This window comes from Ixodes scapularis, unplaced genomic scaffold (assembly GCF_016920785.2).
Source record: "Ixodes scapularis isolate PalLabHiFi unplaced genomic scaffold, ASM1692078v2 PGA_scaffold11__112_contigs__length_91849675, whole genome shotgun sequence".
NCBI classification, from domain to species: Eukaryota; Metazoa; Arthropoda; class Arachnida; order Ixodida; family Ixodidae; genus Ixodes; species Ixodes scapularis.
Window position 1 is genome coordinate 12,821,133 of NW_024609837.1, and position 19,431 is coordinate 12,840,563.

Here is a 19,431-nt window from a genome sequence, read left to right on the forward strand (position 1 = left end):
AACGGCCCTCCTCCGGGCAGTACCTGTGCAGGAGCGGCCGTCGACGGCCAGCTGGAGGCCATCCTTGCAGTAGCAGGACTTGCCGTACGGGGTGTTCTGGCACGAATCCTCGCAGTCGTTGAAAAAGCACAGGCCCTCCTCTGCGGGGGCGCACCCAGGAAGAAGAAAAAATCACGACCCATTTCACTCTGTGAAGGTAAATCACTAGTGAAGCTGCTTAGCACACGACACAGACCCGCCCTGAGAAGCCAAAGGAAACAAGACATGTGCTACAGGACCGCCACCCGGTGGAAAGTAGACACGCGCCACGGGACTGCCACCCCGGGAGGGCGGAAGGAAAGGAAACCAGGCATGCAAGCCCTAGGAACGACGACAGAGAGAGGGTGGTGCGAGCGTAGACGTGGCTGACGTGGGTCGTACAGCGGCAAATCTTTGAGAAACCTTTATTATATACCTGAGAGTCTACTGATCTTCAAAATGGTGCCTAATGATAACTAATCTACTGAATAGACCTACTGCTAAATTACCCAAGCATCAAGGAGAATGCAGGAAATGGTGTTCCACGCGCCGCACGTGCCGGCATCTGCAGTAGTAACTGTTCTAAAGCAAAAGCCTAGAACAAATGGCATCTTGCACGTGCGTTCGTCAAAGCTTTATGTTGGTTATTTACTTTGAAACTTTTATACGGGGAAGGCCCGCACATGTGGCACCGGTATTTGCAGCAGTAACTGTTCTAAAGCAAAAGCCTAAAACAAATGGCATCTTGCATGCGCATTCGTCAATGCTTTATTTTGGTTATATTCTTCGAATCTTTTATACGGGGAAGGCGTGCGTGTGCGCGGTGCGAGCACAGAGTTTTTAGTCACTGCTCATGAAAAATCCATAGAACCCTAGCCATAAACAGCTTGGCTGTAAAACAACGAGCTCGTTTGAGCAGACATCTCCTCGGCTTCTGAAGTGACTCCAAAGGACTATTGACGACGTGCGTACAGTCGTGGCTGCAACCTGCTCGACTTGCTCCCCCCGAAACAAAAGTGATCTCTCGTTTCCTGATATGTCGAAAGCGAGATGCAAGTTGCAAGGTTAATGCAGAGGCCAAGAACCTTCGGAATCACGACCGGACGCTCTGATTACCCTCGCCGTGCGGACTGCAGTACTGCTGCTATCTTTCCCTAATCTGCCATTCCACCACCTGGGTTAGCAACTCTTAGTCGACGATTAATAAAGGGCCACACAAAAAGGGGTATGAGCTATAAAATGGGGTTCTTGGGGAAGTTTGCCATAATTTATACTTAAAAAAACCCTCGAGACAACAAAAAAATAAAAAAAATAAAAATAAAAAGAATGCAACAAAAACAAAAGAAAAGGACAACACAACAACGAATATGTTGGTCGGACAGCGCAGTTTGAACCACAGGCTAGTGGATCCCAAAAGAGCTGTTAAGGCTCGTTCGGCAAGTTCCAAACTTGCAAAACATCCGAAGGAATGTCAGAATTGTTATCCAGAATGGATGGAAACAAAAATGCTTAGCAAGGAAAAGGATCCATTTAAGAGGGTGATGAAGGAAATGCTTTAGATCACGAGCACTACACCTTGGACGCTGCTACATGGCCCTTCTCATCTGAATAGGTTTGGTTTCCGTGCGTGGGTGAGTGAGCTGCCCTTTTTGAATGGGTACTGTTCCACTACTTGGTCTTGTGGGGTCGACGGGTTTCGCTCTGGCATTGGGGTTTGTTCCACTCAATATAAGAAGCTTGTCCCGCGAATAAATATTGCAGCTGTGTTTTGAGACGTCATCATGTTGTCCTTTTTTTCTTTTTCGTTGGCCTTTTTTCCCTTCATCTCGGGGTTTTATAAAAATGACTGTTCACCAGGTCGTACTTTTGCCATTACCCTTATTTCAACTATAACTTAATCAGCGCCAAAATACTATGCCGGTAAAAGCAAAGCGGTGCGAGAATAATTTACTGCTTAGGGAAAGCGAAAAGTATCTCAATAGACCCTGATGTACCCTTGCATACCTTACGCCGTGGTCGGCACTGTTTGTGGAGGGGCCATTGCCAACGCCCGCTCGCAGTATGATGCGCTCGTTTACTTTTTATGCGTAGAAGTCTTCCAACGAACAACATTCCACAACACGTGCGTTTTACTAGACGGCGCGCCAAAGCAACCGGCGTGGCTTTGCAGTAGCGCGCTCGCTTCACAATCGACAGGACCAGGACTGAATCCCCAAAAATGGGCAGCGAGTTTCTGGGATATCTTTTTTCTGAGCGTTCGGCGCTCATAAGGGCTAACGCCGCGAGATGCCTAGGTGCTCAATTTATCGCCTTCAAGCACGCCGTTCGCCCGAGGAAGTGTCTCCGACGTCGCGTGCCGCCTCCTGGCGGCGCAGTGAAGCTGCCCAAGGATGCGGCTCTTTGGGGCGCTCACCGCATCGGCCTCCCTCGTCCGAGCCGTCCTTGCAGTCTGGGTTCTTGTCACATAGCTTGGTGATCTCCACGCAGCGGCTGTTGTTGTCGCACAGGTGGTTGGGGGCCAGGCATTTGATGCGGGACACCGCCGCTGCAAGACACAAAGCAAAGTTCGGGGCAGTGGCTCGGCAGGTTCGCACTTCACCTCCCCAGCTTGCCTACCAAGCAGCCTCGCGTTTGTGTCAATTTAATCCGCGGTATGTGGCTTTCGCGGAAGAATGGTTTCGACTAGGTCTGCGACAAAGCTCCGCAAAAACGCGGCCCCGCTGTTTTTAAGTATTTCGCTCGCGTCGCCGAAACGGAACCGCTTCAAACGAAGCTAGGCGACTGACAATGCGGATGGTCCGCGCGCCATCAGAAACAATGTCAAAGACCCAGTTGCGACCCGGTCGTGTCATTTGTTCATGGAATATAGGCGTCCAAATGCTTCATTCAAAATAAATGAACGCGGCGAAGACGTTCGACGTTCACTCACAGCAGTTCTTCTCGTCCGAGTTGTCCACGCAGTCGTGGTCGCTGTCGCACACAAACGACGCTGGGATGCACTCCTGGCGGTTGTCGCACAGGTACTCGCTCGAACTACAGGTGGCGTTCCCTGCGTGTGAAACCAAATAATCAGTCGACCAATTGATTGCTCGTCCGCAGAAAACTGCACGGATACCGAGAGACAAAGATATGAAAGCTGTTCACTTTTATCCGGCGATTCCACTGGATACCACATAAATGGGGAAGGGAAACTCGAGACTACTATGATTTTTGGCGGTTTTAAGTTTAAGCTAGACAATGATGGTGCAACCAAAGTTGACAAAGCTATAATCCCTGAGAGTTCAACACTGGTCATTAGGTTAACCCCTCGTACTCCTCATGCCTTCTTCCACATTCGCAAATGCTGCAACCTTATTGACTGCGGAGCCATGACCAGGTGCTTAGAAGTTGCCCCAATCATCTTAAAAAACAATGAAATAAAAAAAATAAAAATTTAAAGCTTATTTAGTAACTTTTTTTATCAAATAGCTTCTTTTCTTTTTTTGTTGGATGCAGTTTATATGGAGGCAGCCCGCTCTAGGCCCCGTCCAGGAATGTAGCTAGATACGTCCCATTTCTCGGCTCTTAACGGTTAGAGAGATGATTCACGTGTGGAATGTTTGATGTCAAATTGTTTCTCCATGCCACGGTAGATTTTCATTCCCCATTTTTTCACGCTTGAGAGACAAACCATTTCGAAAGTCATGATTGTTTTCAAAAATATTGTGAGATCCGTCTTTTTCGTTCTGGTTTCAGATGATAACAAACGTTGCTGCCGGCATTTGCGGCAAGCGGTTTCCGACCGTGTGGCTGGTCGAGCCGGTTGGTTCAGGATCTCTTCCTTAAACACCTCGGTGAACGCAGAACGACTCGCACTCGTAAAAGTAAACGAGCTCAACGAGCTACGTTGAGCATGCCACAAATGCCTGCAGCCGCATTTGTTATCATTTAAAACCAAAACAGAAAAGGCAATCTCTGGTTATTTTTGAAAAAGATAATAACACTATCTCGAATATTTTCTTCTCAAACACAAAAATATTGTCGATGAAAATACTATTACGGCACGGAGAAAGAATTTTACAGCCAACATTTCGCACTTCAATCGTGGTGCTTAGCTAGCTAGAGCACTTTTCATTACGAGTGTTGCCAAGAGAAGGGCTACTCCCACCGGAATTGCGTCTAACAACATTAACGTTGCTCGAAAAAGAAAATATGTGTCCTAATCTGGGCCCGTTAAGAAAGCGTTTTCTCAGTGTCTCGTTAAAGGGGTCGGTGGCTGTAGCAATTCGCGACCCGGAACATCCAAGCTACTGCCCACGCTCAGTGCACACACTTCCTTACTCATTATGGTATGGTCATCGCTAGGTGGCGGCCGCCGTGCGACCAGATCATTCTGCCCGGCTTTAATGCAGCCCTAGTGTCACCCAACAGAGTGCAAATTTAGTCGTTCCCACAATTACTCGATGCCAGAAAAAAAAAAAATAAGGAGATAGTGTCGTGCAAGTCGCAACTCTATTTTTCTTCGTTCCGGACCACTAGGAAACCGCCTGATCACCTTTTCGCTCTAAATCTAAGTCCTAAATCAATGTAAAGAAACATAAAAAAAAAAAAAATTGCCTACAATTTGATTATTAATTGTTTCTCATCAGAAACTACCTTTGGCTATTGAGGATTGGAACTCACTACCTCACAACATCGTTTCTGCAAATGATACAACTAGATTTGTTAAAAACCATTGCCCCCTTTCAATCTAATTTAGTTCACTAGCTTACAGTGTCATATTTGTGTTTATTGTTCTACTCTTTTTTTATTGATTTATTTGGGAATACTACCAGCTCCTTTCAAAGAGCTATTGTAGCGGTGGTTACAGAATAAAAAACAGCAAAAGGCAGTGGCACAGCAACAAAAGAATGAGCTAAAGTATAGGGTGTCCCAACTCACCAGGCTCGATCTAAAATGAACCGTAAAAATCGACGCCTGCACATAGCAACCTAAACTTTTCATCAAAGGTGCATTTCACAGGTAGGTTTTAACATGCAAAATTACAAACCGTAGCTCCTTTTCTGTAAAACAAATAGGACCAAGAAACTTGCCAGGATCAACGGCAGGCGGTGACGCAGACGACCGAGTAGAGTTGCAGGGTGCGTTTCGCACACGTATTAATAGATGGCGTTGGGAGCAACGTCAGAAGGTGTAGCCGACCAGCGAAAGAAAGCAGACGACATGCAGAAGAAACCTGTCGACAGCAAGAATGCCGTCGTTATGCAACCGCAATTTTCTTTTCTTATTTTACTTCAAGTTTAGTTTTTATTGTCCGCATTTATTTTTTAATCAAAGGTACATTGCAAAAAGGTTATGTTCATTTTAATGAACCACGGCGGTTGCAAGCAGTCTCGATAAGGAGGTAGCGCCATCTATCAATACGAGCGCCAAATGCGCCCTGCAACTCGACTTGGTCATCTGCGTCGCCAAAGCTACGCTTTGCGATTTTACATGAAAACCTGTAAAATACACGTTTCATGAAAAGTTTAGACTTGTGCGGACGGGCGTCGATTTTTATGGTCTATCTGAGATTGAACCTGGTGACTTGGGACACCCTATACAATTCGATAGCATCTACAAAGTGATCAAAAGTCGTCAAAGTCACAATGCCATTAGTTAAGCTATTCCACTCTTGAATTGCCCGAGGGAAGAAAGAAAATCTAAAGCAGTCATTTTTAAACCAATGATTTATTTGTGGGGACCTGTACTGAGAGGTCTTTAATTGCAACTATCTATATGAAGGAAGCCGTTTATGATATTGTAAAAAGTCTTTAATCTGTCAATTATGGCTTGTTTGTAAAATCGGAAGCTGAGCTTTTTTGACTAATTCGGTAGATGATGATCTCGTATTATAAGCATTAAAACTAAACCGAGCAGCTAGCTTTTTATTACACTCTACTTTGCTAATCCCATCCTTAATAAAAAAGCACCACACTGAACTCGCATATTTTAAAATGGGTCTTAACAAAACTTTTATAGGCTAGGCCCTTTGTATCATGATCTGCAAATTTTAATTTTCTTCGGAGTGAAAACAAAGTGTCTCCGGCTTTATTAAAAATGTTTTTTTAAGTGCTGGTTCCAGGTGAGCCTGATAGTAAGCATAAGCACTAAATAGTTATATTTGTCTACTATCCTTAGCCCATCAAGAAATAATGAAATTAAAAAGTTTTCTTTATACATTACATAGTTATCACAGTTGTTTTATTGAAATTTAATTCCACTTGCCATGTTTTGTCCAGCGTTGGATAGCAGTGAGTGTTTCCTGTAATTTAAAATAGCCTTCGGTTTCACTTATTTTGTGATACATGATATGGTCGTCTGCAAATAGCCTGAGAGAAACACCAATGTCAATCATTATGTATCATTCGTGTAAACCAAAAATAAAAGGGGCCCGCCCAAGCACTTGTCTAATATACATATATTATATATATATATATTGAACCATACTTGATCGAATGAATCAATGTTTTCCGAAACCACCGAAAGCCAAACTAAACGGCAGAGCCAGGATTTGAACTTTGGGCCTCCCAATGACCGGTGGTCCGGTGTGCTAACCACAACACCACTCCACCTTGACTTTCTGGTGTTTTCCTATCTGTCTTATTAATGTAGAGGAAACAAAATGTATCTAATCAGATGTGTTTTGAAGGCACACGCCACCATATAGAACGTGGCATGGTGCTTGCTGGGACGTGGTATGTGCTTGTTGTGCTCCAGAAATTCTCCCACTGTTTGTCTCATCACATGTATGCGTATTATTTTTTTTTATGAGCTTTAGAGATACGGTATCATAGTCACCTAAGGGATATCAAGAGCCATGTTTAAATATATCGCGGGCACTTTTCATCATCGTACGTGGTCTCCGAGGAGGAAATAATCGAAAATATGCAGATGAATGAACCGTACTTGGTCGAATAAATCAATGTTTAACGAAACCGCTGAAAGCCAAAATAAACGGCGGAGCCAGGATTTGAACTCTGGGCCCTCCAATGTCTGGTCGGGCATTGGGAGGCCCAGAGTTCAAATCCTGGGTCTGCCGTTTACCTCAAGCAGGGATCGGCCGCACGGGTGGCGTTGGAAGCAGTTGCGTCCTCGCTTACCGCATCCCCTCTCATCGCTGCCGTCGAGGCAGTCCTGCTTGAAGTCGCAGCGCCAGGCCTTCTGGATGCACTGGCCACCCCCGCACCGGAACTCGTCTTTGTGGCAGGGCGGGACGTCCGTGCCACCAGCCGCTGCATCACACGCAAAAAGCTGAGATGCCCGCCACCGGGGAGCCGGGCTGCCGCTGGGGCGCCCTCAGCACGTCTCCGACCAGCGCGTCCGCCGCGTCCCTCAAAGCGGTTCCTCTGCTTCCACCCAACAACGTAGTACGAGCGTCGAGCCGGCGGCCGACGCTGGTTCTACGGGCGGTCAACGGAAACCCGAGCGGACGCGAGCGAGGATGCCGCGACAACAACAACTCTCACGTCCGCTCTCTTTCCCCGCAATTGTTTCCGAGATTGCCGGGATCGTGACGTCGTCGTTTGCCGCTGGGAGGTGCCGGTCGGAGACGCGTCCTGGGCGGTAACTCACTGCAGTTGGCCTCGTCGGAGCCGTCGGGGCAGTCCCAGACCCCGTTGCAGACGAGGGCTTCCCAGAGGCACTGTCCCGAGCGGCAGCGGTGGCCGCCCCCGCAGGCCCCGGCCCCGCAGTCCCGCTCGTCAGACCCATCCCGGCAGTCGTCGTCCCCGTCGCACACATAGTCCAGGGGCACGCAGCGCTGGTTGCCGCACCGGAACTCCGTCACGTCGCACTCCGGGTAGACTGCAAGGCGACCCAATTGCATCCACGATCCGGCCCGACTATGGATGCACAGAGAGAGCCACGGCCAGAGCCCGGCTTCCTGCTGGGAAGCCCTAACCAACAGCTGGGACTCTCGCTACCTGTCTGCACAAATCTTCCGCACAATCTTCAACCTACTGGGTGTATCAAAGAGTGGCCAGGCTCTTTAAATCGACTGCAAAATTCGGTTTCTTAACCTATCGCGCTGCGACTTTGTGCAGTGTTGCCCACAGATGGTGCATTTTTTTTGCAAAATTTGCAAAGAGCAAACTTATTTGAGGAAAAAGTAAAGAAAGAAAAAGGCTTAGCTCCTATGGAAATGCGGCGAAGCTAAAGGTCATCAAACAATACGGCGCCGTTTCGCACGGGAGACAAGAGAATCAACTAAAATGTAATAATTGTTTTTAATTAGTGAAAATAAATGCATGGTTTTATTAAGAAACTTGCAAGCATTATCGAAAACCACTAAACTAACTGTTTTTAGAAATATACAAGGCAGGGCAGCATCTTACGGTGTTCCATAAGAGCACTCGATTTAGACGCGTTTCTAGATTTCATTTTCTTTTTATCACATAAGAGCACTCGATTTAAACGTGTTTCTAGATTTCATTTTCTTTTTATCAAAGCGCACCTCTGTGCTTCGATAAAGACACGGACAAGTGCCAAATTTGCGAGAAATTATTATTTTTAAGCGAGTAGACTCCGATAAACCCTGAATCGGCAGTAAAAACAAACTCCGGAATGCGCCGATCGAACGGCACCAAAGACAAACTCGGAAAACCCGGAACGCCACCTCTAGTTAAGCGTGGCTGCAGCGGGCACTGAACTGAGAAGGGCCAAACCACGGTGGCTTCACGCTCCGGCCAGCAACGCCTGGACCGCCTGCACCAGACTCACCGCAGGAGTCGTGCTCGTCCGAGCTGTCCCCCTCCCCGCAGTCCAGGTCGGAGTCGCACGTCCAGCTCTGGGGGATGCACTTGCCCGTCACCTTGCACGTGTGCTGGGAAGCGCTGCATGTCATGTCTGCACGGGGCATGGAGAGCCTCACAGTCTGTCGCTCCATTTCGAGGATGATTCTTGCCGAAGCGGCAAGTTCGTCGGCGCCCGCCGAGCAGGGGGCGACTTGCCCGGTCAATTAGACCACCAAGTAGTGCGCAAAGTGACGGCGTCTGTCTTGGCGCGCTTGTTGCGGCCGCGTTCGAGGCGAACACGAGTGAATGCAACGTAACAGGGTGGCCACGCTAACTCGAGTTACCGCGTGTCACGGCATCGGCTGCAGTTAAAGGGGCGGTGCAGCAACTTGCGGACTTTGGCTAATTAATTGCGGGAATTGATCCCGGCCACATATAAAACATAGGACCGAAAACTATTCTTCCCTGCTTGCCCTAGTTTTCATTAAAAAAAATAAAAGAAATTGATATCTCCGGCACCCCTCAACTCAACATTGAAGTGGCACCAGCTTCGCCTGTGACGTCATTCGGAGTGGCGTTGGTTTCCGGTTGGGTTCTTTTGGCTTCCGTTTCCCCAGCGCTCGCCGGCTCGCCAGGTTCGCCGCTCGCCGCTCTCTCGTCGATTCCCGATCAACATGGCGGCGCGGCCGAAGTCGAAGTCAAAGTCGAGGTCGAGACACCAGGATCAATAACGATACCACGATACTACGGACCACACCCAACGCACTCCGTCGAGCGAGGGAAAGACAAAACGTCCGGGTTGCTCGTGTAGCCGCCGTAGGCGCCTCGGGCGTGGACGGATGACGGCGACGGCAGGTTTTGTTGACTTGCGGTAGATGGCGCCACAAATAATTCATACCCTTTTAGTGGCAATATTGGGCTTTTGAAGCGTTTCTGCATGCCTATACAACAAGATTTTTTAAACTTAACCTTAAATCAAGCTTACAATTGCCTAACACCATCACTTACAAAAACCACTCCGAATGACGTCACACCACAGGTTCCATTTGCGGCCACCATGTGGCCGCAGGTTGGGAAAAAAAGGTTTTTTTTTATTTTGCGATTATGCAGCGAAATAGAGGTACTTCGGGGTATGGTGGCACTTTTTCTCTTACTTATGCCGAAGTAAACAATATAAAAAATACAAGCTGCACATTCGTTCAGTGTTAAAATCATTGCACCGCCCCTTTAACTCCATGTGCGTTTCTACTCGATGTCAGTTTTGCCAGCCTCGTTGCAATGCCTCTATGTTTTTTTAACACTGAAGGATGACGAGAGGTGCAAAACATGGAATCGTGCGACACGATGCCACGCATTCGAAAAAAAAAAAAAAGAAAGAAAACCAACTTTTTATTGACGTTCGTTTACACCCGATTGTCGCCATAAACTGGAACTTGAATATTGTCGCACCTCAGAGATGCACTAGAACTCCCTCACGACGAGCTCAAAGTATAAGTCTTCCTTGAACCAATCGTTTAGAAAGCCAGCTAGCTCGGAAAGCGTCCCTCCCCGAGCATTTATCACCGCAGCGGCTTGTTGTAAGCCTTACAACCGAGCAGCGCCACAACCAGTGACCCCGGCAGTCGTACGGCCGCTCCCCCCCCCCCCCCCCCTCTCTTCACCCCCGTCACTTACTCCTGCATTTGGAGGTGGGCTCTTCGTCTGATCCGTCGACGCAGTCGCGCTCTCCGTCGCACACCCAGTGCAGAGAGATGCAGCGGTTGGTGTCGCACCGGTACTGGTCCTCCTGACAGGTCGCCTTCTCTGCAGCACGCAACAACACCTGCCTCAACGTCCGCCACCCCAACGGACGTCCAGGGATCCCAAGTAATCCCACTCTTTGCAATAATATTAATATTAATAATAACAATAATAATCTTTATTGGCTCAAGTGAGCCGTAGCAGCACAGAAAGGCACAGCCCGCATCATGGAGGCATGCGGCCGGTTTCTCACGGAGACGAAACCGACCCCCGAACGACGGTGCCAATTAATTCTTGAAGGAACTCGGCTCAAAAACCGAGCCAAAACAAATGACGGAGTGCTCTTGCGGGACACACGCGGTACAACAAAAATGTCAAGTCAAAACTATGGAGACATCCGCTCTTAAAACCAGCATTAAAAATGCTATCTTGGGAGTAAGGACACTTGGGCCATCTTGCCGCTTAAGATCATTCCAGTAAGCTATCCAAAGCTTTACCTGGACCCTTTCCTGTCCGTCCAGAGTGACACGAGAGACTACCAGAGCAAAACCACCTTGCCCAAGTTTCGCGATGCCGCATCCAAAGCCGAGCGAGTGGCACTTTCCGATCGCAACCGTCGCCAATTGCACCCGCTCCGGACTAAGCTGGTGGCGCCCACCAGAGGGACGGGGAATGGAGTGTCCAGAGTTTAAGCGCAGCTCATACTTAGTGGCTCTAGACAAGAGCAGACCCTCGGACTCGCGCGGCAGCTCGACCCAAACAGTGTGGCTTTGGCTCGTGCAGACTGGCCAATCGTGTGCGGCACCAACATTAAGCCGCGTGCTCAAGGACGATTGCGGGTGTTAGCGTCGCTTAACACCCCGCCCTTCCGCTTTCACTACAAATACCCAAAACTAAAATTTGAGACAGCTACAGACCTGTGCTAATAGTGCTAAAAAAAAAAAAATCTATCAAAATTGCTTGAAAAGCACCTTTGTTACAACTGGAATACGCAAATCGGTTTCTTCACTGACCATCGATAACTCTTCATAAAGTTCCGGGTGCAAGACGTCCGACCAATTTATTTTCAATTGATTTGCTCGTTGACTAACCATTTTATAATGTTGATTAAATTATTGTTGGGACGATTGCCCCCCGACCACTTTACCATTCAACCGATCAAGACCGTTTTCCAAGTTTGGTCAATCAACTGGCTGGTCAGTTGCCTGATTGATCTCTCAATGCCGACTAAATGATTAGCTCGTCGACTAGCTATTTTTCGGTGTTGGATTACTTGACCGTCGGACCGACAGATCCACCAGTTAAACGATCGTCCGGTAGATCAATCGCATGGCCAAGCGAGACCAGTTGGTAGAAGGAGGAGAGGGCGAGGTACCGCAAATGCCCGAATGGGAGGAGTCTTCGTCCGAGTTGTCCCCGCAGTCGTTGTCTCCGTCGCAGAGGTAGCGCCGGTCGATGCACCGCTGGTTCTTTCTGCACTCAAACTCCCCGTCCCGGCAGCGGGAAGGCTCCGTGTAGTTGGCCGCACCTGCGCAGCCATGCCCCAGCTCTGTCTCGGCTGTCGTCGCGCCAAAAGACGGGGGAATCGACGACACCAGAGAGACGGGAATATTGCTGTATTGTTGTTGAGACCTAAACGGGCCTTGCGCAGCCAGATTACTTTCGGCTGCTTGTTCCTCGGCTGGTCGAAAGTAAAATGGCTGGATCCCGGGAAAGTAGCACCAAGTATGGTCGACGTTTTGGTTCGTGAAACGCACAATTTCTCCTTGACCTCTTCACTTCGGTGAGCCAATCTAAATTTGCTGGTGACGGGTAGCTTTTAGGAGACGTTTCTTGTATACCGAGATTTTGCTATCTACACACCAGCGAAACAAGCGCACATTTTCGTGCCGCCACCACACGCAGTGTCGGTGCTTGGAGGCATTGAAAAAAAATTAAAGAAAGATCCATTGGTGGATTTGTAGGGAATGCGTTAGCATGACCCTTGGGAAATGCCACACACGTCCTTCTTTGGGAAACGCTAATGCTGACCCCTTCACTTTTCTGTTTTAGCTTTCTCGTTTGCTTCCTCTATTTTTTGCTGCCTCTTTTTGGCTTCGTTGCGGGGTCAGTGTTAGCATTTCCCAAAGGGGGACGCGTTTGGCGTTTTCCGAGGTTCATGCTAACGCATTCCCTAAGGATCCACCAACGTATCTTTCTTTAATATTTTGAACGCCTACTCGGACTACTACTTGGTTCACACTCCATTTTGTAACACAAACCAAGGCATAAGGCACTCCGCACACCTGCAAGTTCATATTCGCCCTAGCATCCATGTGCGTGCGTTGGCTTCTGCTCAGCGACATAGCCTCCCTCTCGCCTTTGTCCTTCACTACTCTCCTCCTCTCTACATGGCGCACTTCCCTTTCCACTGTTTCGTCCACAGACGGATGCCATAAGCTTTTCCCCGTCATGTGGGTACTAACAATAACGCACTAATAATTTTCTTGTCTCGAAATACACAACATCATTGTAAGAGATCTGTGCAGATGGGCACGATTGATAATTTGACTGCATACACGGAGCCAAAGACGCTTATGTTGGCAAGGAACGCCTCCAGTATGACGACGCTCCATGGTGATCTTGGGGCGACTGGTTTACGACGACCCTAACGAAGCTTCGAAGATTTGAATGGACCAAAATGGCGATTGCCACGGCAACGGAGGCTGATTACCCAATCGCCTTGCGAAGTTTTGGTCATCTGTCCGTTAGTGTCTATTTGTGCCCGCTATCAGGCAGGGAAGGCAATGGCACTACTTTCCCAGGATCCGGCGACTTTAGTCGAAAGCAAAGCGCCCGAACGTTCCTGGGGTACCATGACAAACGTCTCAAGCGAAGCCTCCAAGAACATTGGGGGACGCTACAGTCGGGGGCCGGGAGGTGTGTGGTGTAGGGGGTCGGGGTGCTCACGTTGGCAGGTGGTGCCGTCCTCGTTGAGGTCGTAGCCGTCTCCGCAGGCGCACACGCGCTTCTCAGGTGTGGCCAGGCACAGCTGGGCACAGCCGCCGTTCCTGTCGCTGCAGGCGCTCACCCCTGCAGAGACACAAGCTTTATTCGAAGCGCCCGAGGAAATTACCCTCCGGTCCCGTCCAACGCTGAACATTTGGACGACGGTAGAGACTTGTTACGCTAGGGTCGGTTAGTTTTCAGAAAACTCCCTCACTACGTTGGTGACTTTGGTGTATTGGCACCTTGGACGTGCATGTCGGTACCGAAAGCGTAGTTCAACCTCGCTTCGCCATATTTGTACCTTTGCTACACCGGCCTGTACTGTAGAAAAAATAATTTCAAGGTTCTTTGTTTTAGTTATACGCCATGAAGCTCGAGAAGGACGGAAATAATCGACTTCTGCGCTATAGAATGGTACTTTTCAAACAGCTGTTTACTTCCCCGATAGCTTACTTCACATTAGCTTAGTTTATTCTGTTTCAATAGTTTATTCTCTGCAGTAAAAGTATCCACCTTTATGTGCTTTTGCGACGAGTTGGTCATTATTTGTGATAAACTAAAATAAAATTTAAAATTGCGCCGACATTGGGGATGAGTAGGGCTCCGTGTTTTCGGATAAATCCGGAAAACTCAGAAAAACACCCGCCGGTAAAATTTCTGTCAATTCGGATTTATCCGATAAACTCCGAATTGTTATGTGCCCTTGCCACCCCCCCCCCCCCCCCCTTTTTTCACAGCAGAAAAAGCTTCTTTTTTTTTTTTTACAATTTGAGCAGCGCAGGATCAATGGTCCTTGGAGAAAGACACCATAATTATCTTTCAAGCCTCGGATCATTGTCAAAAGGGGGTCTTACGGCTTGTCTCGCCAAGGTTGGTTCAGGGAAACAGGTCATCGTACCATTCGTATCACGACAAAAGTCATTCTTTTGGCTTCCAGTTTCTGGGGGTAACAGTGAAAACTATGGACCATAGAGATTGTATAAAATAGGGAAGAGGGGCAGTTGGAACTTCTCTATTACATCCATAACCACTCCACCTCGCGCGGCCGCGGGATAGATGGATGGGATGACTACGAGCTTCCTTGCGGCTAACTCCGGCAGTTTATTGATTTTAAGGTATCGACGTTTATTGAAGCCACACTTGTGTGCGACTTTCGTCGTGGGACAAATTACTATTGCCAATGACACCAACGCCAAATTCAACTGAAGAAATCTTACTTGATACAAGCGCGTTTTATTTTTTATCTGGCATACGTTTACATTCGGTTATTATTCATTATTTTTAATAAGAAACACTGCGAAATTAATCTCTGAATTCCGGAGAATTGGGGATTTTTGAAAAGAAATGTCCGATAAACATTGAATTTTCGCTAAAAAATAAACTCCGAAAAACATCCTCCGAATTTCACGAAAAATAAACTTTGAAAACACGGAGCCCTAGTTATGAGCTTTTAGTCCAATTTCTTCACTTTATTGTCAGAAAGTTATAACGGCCGTAATATCCCCAGGAATAGCCCAGCTAAACTCGAAAGCAAATTGGGTGAAAATGAGAAATAAACAAACTTTCAATGTACAAAAAGAAAGAAAGAAAAAAGTTAGAAAAATGCCAGTTTTAGGTTTTGTGACGTGCGAAACTTGTGTTCACAGGGAAGGGCTATGAACCAAAGATGACCGTCCTTTCCAGTGAGCAGTGTTCACTCATCTCTCGCCGTGGCTAAGTAGAACCATTTCTGCCGAGGCTACCATTGGACAAGGCCCTGCACTTACTAGAAGAGGGCTACCTCTCGGTGTTTGTGAAAGAGTAGAAAAACCATGCCAAAAATAGGGGGGGGGGGCGTTATCTCTCGGGACATTAGGGTAGTCCATAAAGTACAGCGAGCCTGTTCACAATGTGCATACTTTTACGTCAACTACAGGGCTGTTGTTTCACGAAGACTCGAGGACATATTTAATGAGCAACGAATTCCACTATCCAACAAAATTGGCAGCGAGCTTCATCTCTGAAGTCTTATAAGCCACGGGACGTAGCATTAAAGAAATCTTTGAAATTGGTTTTCGAAGAAATGAATAAACGACGCATTGCGGCGTCGAGCTGCTGCGGTGCAACGTGCCAAGATGTGCTGCGGCAAGTGCAGACACAAAAACTTGCGGGATGCCTAAATCCTTTGTGAAAAGCGTCCAAGGGGCATGCCAAGAAGCAAAGGACAACCCTAATGGGAGGGAGACTTGCCAGACTGGGAGGCCTCGTCGAAGAAGCGCAGCTCGAACAGTGGCGGGTTCTCCGTCTTGAGGCGGCTGATGTTCCCGGTCAGGGCGTCCCAGCGCAGGACGTGGCCCTTCTGGAACTCGGTCCAGAAGACAAAGTTCCCGAAGTGGGCCAGGCCGTACGGGTGGTCCAGGTGCTCCCCTTCCACTAGCACCTGTTACACGGGCCCCCAACAGCCGTCACTCATTTAGGTCAAAGTAATCCTTTTTCTTTCGAGTTATTCAATTTACAATCTCGACAAGAAACAAACGATGCCGGTGGCAGGTGGTGACTTGCTCTTTGGGTGGTAGAATTTGTTCCCAACCGATTACGATAAGTTCAATCTGATGAACAAACGCCTAGGAAGGTAACTCCAACACTCGCGCTGAAGCACAAAACAAACGCCTGGAATGCCCCGCTTTCTCTAGCTCGACCGGCGAGCCCGCCGGCCAGGGACGTCGAGGCACCAGAGAGCGCACATACATTTGAACGTCGGTTCTGACGTCGCCTTTGTTCACCAATTCCCCAATACTATTCCGACCCTCTCTTTATCATCGTTCCAAGCACTTGCGTGCCTAGTTTCCTTTCCTTCCACTCTCCCCAAGTGGCGGTCCCGTCGCACATGTTTAGTTTCTTCTGTCTCCTCGGGGCGGGTCTGTGTCGTGTGCTAAACAGCTTCGCTGGTCAACCACCTTCAGAGAGAGGAATGGCTCATGATTTTTAGCCGTCATTTTTTGCCAAGATATCCACATATCTTTCTCATTTTTGTTGCATTGGCCACTCTTACTTATCATTAAAAAGAGCCTTTCTTGCGCTACATTTTGAAATACTGCAACAAAATTAAGAAGCATGTTTTATATAAAAAAGAAAGAATACTGCGACCTTCTAGAAATAGTCAGTCTTCCCGCAGTAAAGAAAGAGTAAGAGAGAGAGCCAAAACAGGCACCTGTCGGCCCTTGCCGTCGAGGCCGATGCGCTCGATGCGATGGAAGTAGACGTCGCACCAGTAGAGCTTGCGCTGGGCGTAGTCCACACTCAGGCCGTTGGGCCAGTGCAGGTCCCGGGAGACGAACACCTCCCGCCCGGCACCGTCCATCTGGGCACGCTCGATCTTGCCCGCCCCCTGGCCCTCCGCCGGGGGGTAGGGCTCCGTGGACCAGTCCGACCAGTACATGTGCCTGCACAAGGGGAGCGTTTGGCTTTCCTCCCGGCCAGAGGGAGGGCCCGCCACGCACCCTCTCTTGGGGTCCACCACGATGGCCCTGGGGTGGGACATGTTGAGGGAGACCAGCTGGCGCCGAATGGTGGCGTTGTCCAGCCTCGCCACCCAGATGCCCAGGTGGCCCTCGTCCGTCCAGAACAGGTTGCGTCCCGCCCAGTCCACCGCCAGGCCCTCGCAGTTGTTCAGCCCTGGGATGTGCCGGGCGTTGATAGTTGCAGGACGGGCTCCGGTTTACGGAGGCGCGTCAGTTATGTTCGCGGCTTCCGAGAAGGCAATGAGCCTCCCTCGAGATGTCCGGTTTCTTCGAAGCGCGCTCGTTACAGCAAACATGCATTACGAGCGGTGTTTGTTACGACGCAACGGGGACCCAAACGTGTCGGTTGAAAGTCAACACTTGTTCCGAATCCTTCTATTACTTTCCAACCTCGTCGTTTGCGCACTGTGTTCCATTTTTTTTTTTTTTTAATATTGCATTTCAAAATAAAGTATATGTATCGTGTATGCACGATTCTAACGCTCAGGCAGATTTAGCTTTCAGATATTCAAGAGTAAATTGTGGCCGATTCTACCACACAGGTAAAATGATGAAAATTAAACACATACCTCATCGAACAAATTTTAAAAAACGAACGCCAACGCAAAAATAAATGCCGTGCGCTAGTCGCCGTTGTCACAGTCCAGCAATGGTTCATCGCTGTCCACAGAAGTAATCCTTGGTTACATCTAAAGCGTTTTAAACGCCGCACTTTTTGCGCATGTACGAGAACGCGACCGTCGCCTCTGGGAGGGTAGTCTTACAAACAACACTTTGCGAGCTCGTAGGGTGAGCTCGTAGGGTGGCTGGGATTGCGAGGCCACACAGTACTGCTCCGTTGTTATCTTTTCCTGCCAGCGTGACGGCCTTTTGTTTTAATAAAGCCTCCTTCTGGAATTTTTGTTTTTCATGTTAAAACGGCGGGCACGAGTCCGTTAGACGCGACAGAATGCGCGTGATATGAATACTAAAACAGCGAATGTAAACAAATGGTCACGATGGCGATGGGGCAAGCCACTTTATACCGAGTATTGCATTTTTCTTTAGTTTCGGTTTTCGGTTTCGATTGTAATGCACCTTTAGTTTTGAGCACCGATTTTGGGCAAAAAAAAGTGTGCGTTAGAATCGTGCAAGCACATTATTCATACACCTTAAATTCCTTTTAATAGTTTCAAATGAAGTTCCAATTTTGGATTTAAATGCCTATCTAGGATCATTTTGTTTTTTCTCATTTATGGTTACTTATTTATTTTCTGGCCCTCGAGACAGCGACAGATCACCAATTCGGCCCCTTAGACAAAAAGTTTGAAGACCCCCGGTTTAAAAGACAGAATTTTTGCATCACGGAGTTCTCCCGCACCGTCCGTCGGGGGAGCCGGAGCGAGGACGTAAGGACACTCTACCCAGGGGCACGGAACCGTTGGGACTGCTCGTGCCACGCCGCAGCCTCTACGGACGGGGAAGTGCCGGCCCTCTCTTGACCTCAGAAAGATCCGAGCAACAAAGCCCCAGCTCGACGTGTTCCGCGTCACCCTGTAACCCTCCGCCGGTATGTTCAAGTGGTCTCTTTCTAAGACGCTCCAGTTCTACCGTGCATCGAAGAACAATTAAAACACGGCGACGCACAAAGGTGGACGCTTTAGAAATAAAAAAATCTTCGCTCGAGATTTCGAAAGGTCGGGAAAAGCGCTCCGGCACACCACCGTGTGTGGCAACATTGAGCTAATGAAAGCCGACATGCAACCGGAAACGTGTCTGCAGCTCCAATTATAAAGGTCTGTTCGTGCGGTGGCGCTCCACCATGCTCGAGCAAGTTGCTAAAACTCGGGGTCAAGTTATGACCGCGAGACGCAGTGACGTCCGCGCTTCGTACGTTGCGTGGCGACCACTCGGAGAGCGGCCCCGCACACGGCGTACGAAGACCGTACGTCCCGCGACCGCTCGCGGACCCGACCGGTCGTGACGCGTCGGAAAGCGCGGACAGGCCTGGGCAGCCGGACGAGGCCCCTGGAGGAGCGAGCAGCAGGACTCGCCTTTGGAGGTGAAGACCTCCCTGCGGGAGCCATCGAGGCCCCGGCGCTCGATGAGGAACTTCTGGGCGTCCGAGTAGTAGATTGTACGGGTGCGGGCGTCATAGTCCAGGGCGGTGGGCCGGCTCAGGAACCGGACGGGCGCCATCACCTCCCGCCGCAGCAGCGGAGAGACCGCCTCCTCGGAGAACTCGTCACTCGTTGAGATGCCTTTGACCGCCCCAGGACGGCCCCGGGCATACAACAGGAACTGGGAGGGGGCCTCCGCTGCACGGAACCGCAAAGGCATCACCTGTCACGCTCGCCCGGGGTACAGAGACCTCCGGTCGTACCGCCTCCGGCACGAGCCCTTCGCCAACGCATCTCGCGAGCCTTCAGCATGCACGCGCCGCGGCCGGAGGC

At 49.0% G+C, this 19,431-nt stretch overlaps 1 protein-coding gene across 1 annotated transcript in view; it reads right to left on the minus strand.

Annotated features, from left to right (window-relative positions):
* The window catches only part of LOC115332163 (prolow-density lipoprotein receptor-related protein 1), a 138,756-nt gene that overhangs the window by 96,091 nt on the left and 23,234 nt on the right, over window positions 1-19,431 (minus strand). The window contains exons 12-24 of the mRNA XM_029994515.3: window positions 19,033-19,296; window positions 16,979-17,153; window positions 16,690-16,921; window positions 15,729-15,918; window positions 13,461-13,583; window positions 11,887-12,039; window positions 10,446-10,574; window positions 8,758-8,883; window positions 7,612-7,842; window positions 7,140-7,271; window positions 2,948-3,067; window positions 2,432-2,563; window positions 24-140 (exon numbers count right to left, since the gene is read on the minus strand). Coding sequence (XP_029850375.2) covers window positions 24-140; window positions 2,432-2,563; window positions 2,948-3,067; window positions 7,140-7,271; window positions 7,612-7,842; window positions 8,758-8,883; window positions 10,446-10,574; window positions 11,887-12,039; window positions 13,461-13,583; window positions 15,729-15,918; window positions 16,690-16,921; window positions 16,979-17,153; window positions 19,033-19,296 — 2,124 coding nt within the window. The remainder of the gene's footprint in view (window positions 1-23; window positions 141-2,431; window positions 2,564-2,947; window positions 3,068-7,139; window positions 7,272-7,611; window positions 7,843-8,757; window positions 8,884-10,445; window positions 10,575-11,886; window positions 12,040-13,460; window positions 13,584-15,728; window positions 15,919-16,689; window positions 16,922-16,978; window positions 17,154-19,032; window positions 19,297-19,431) is intronic.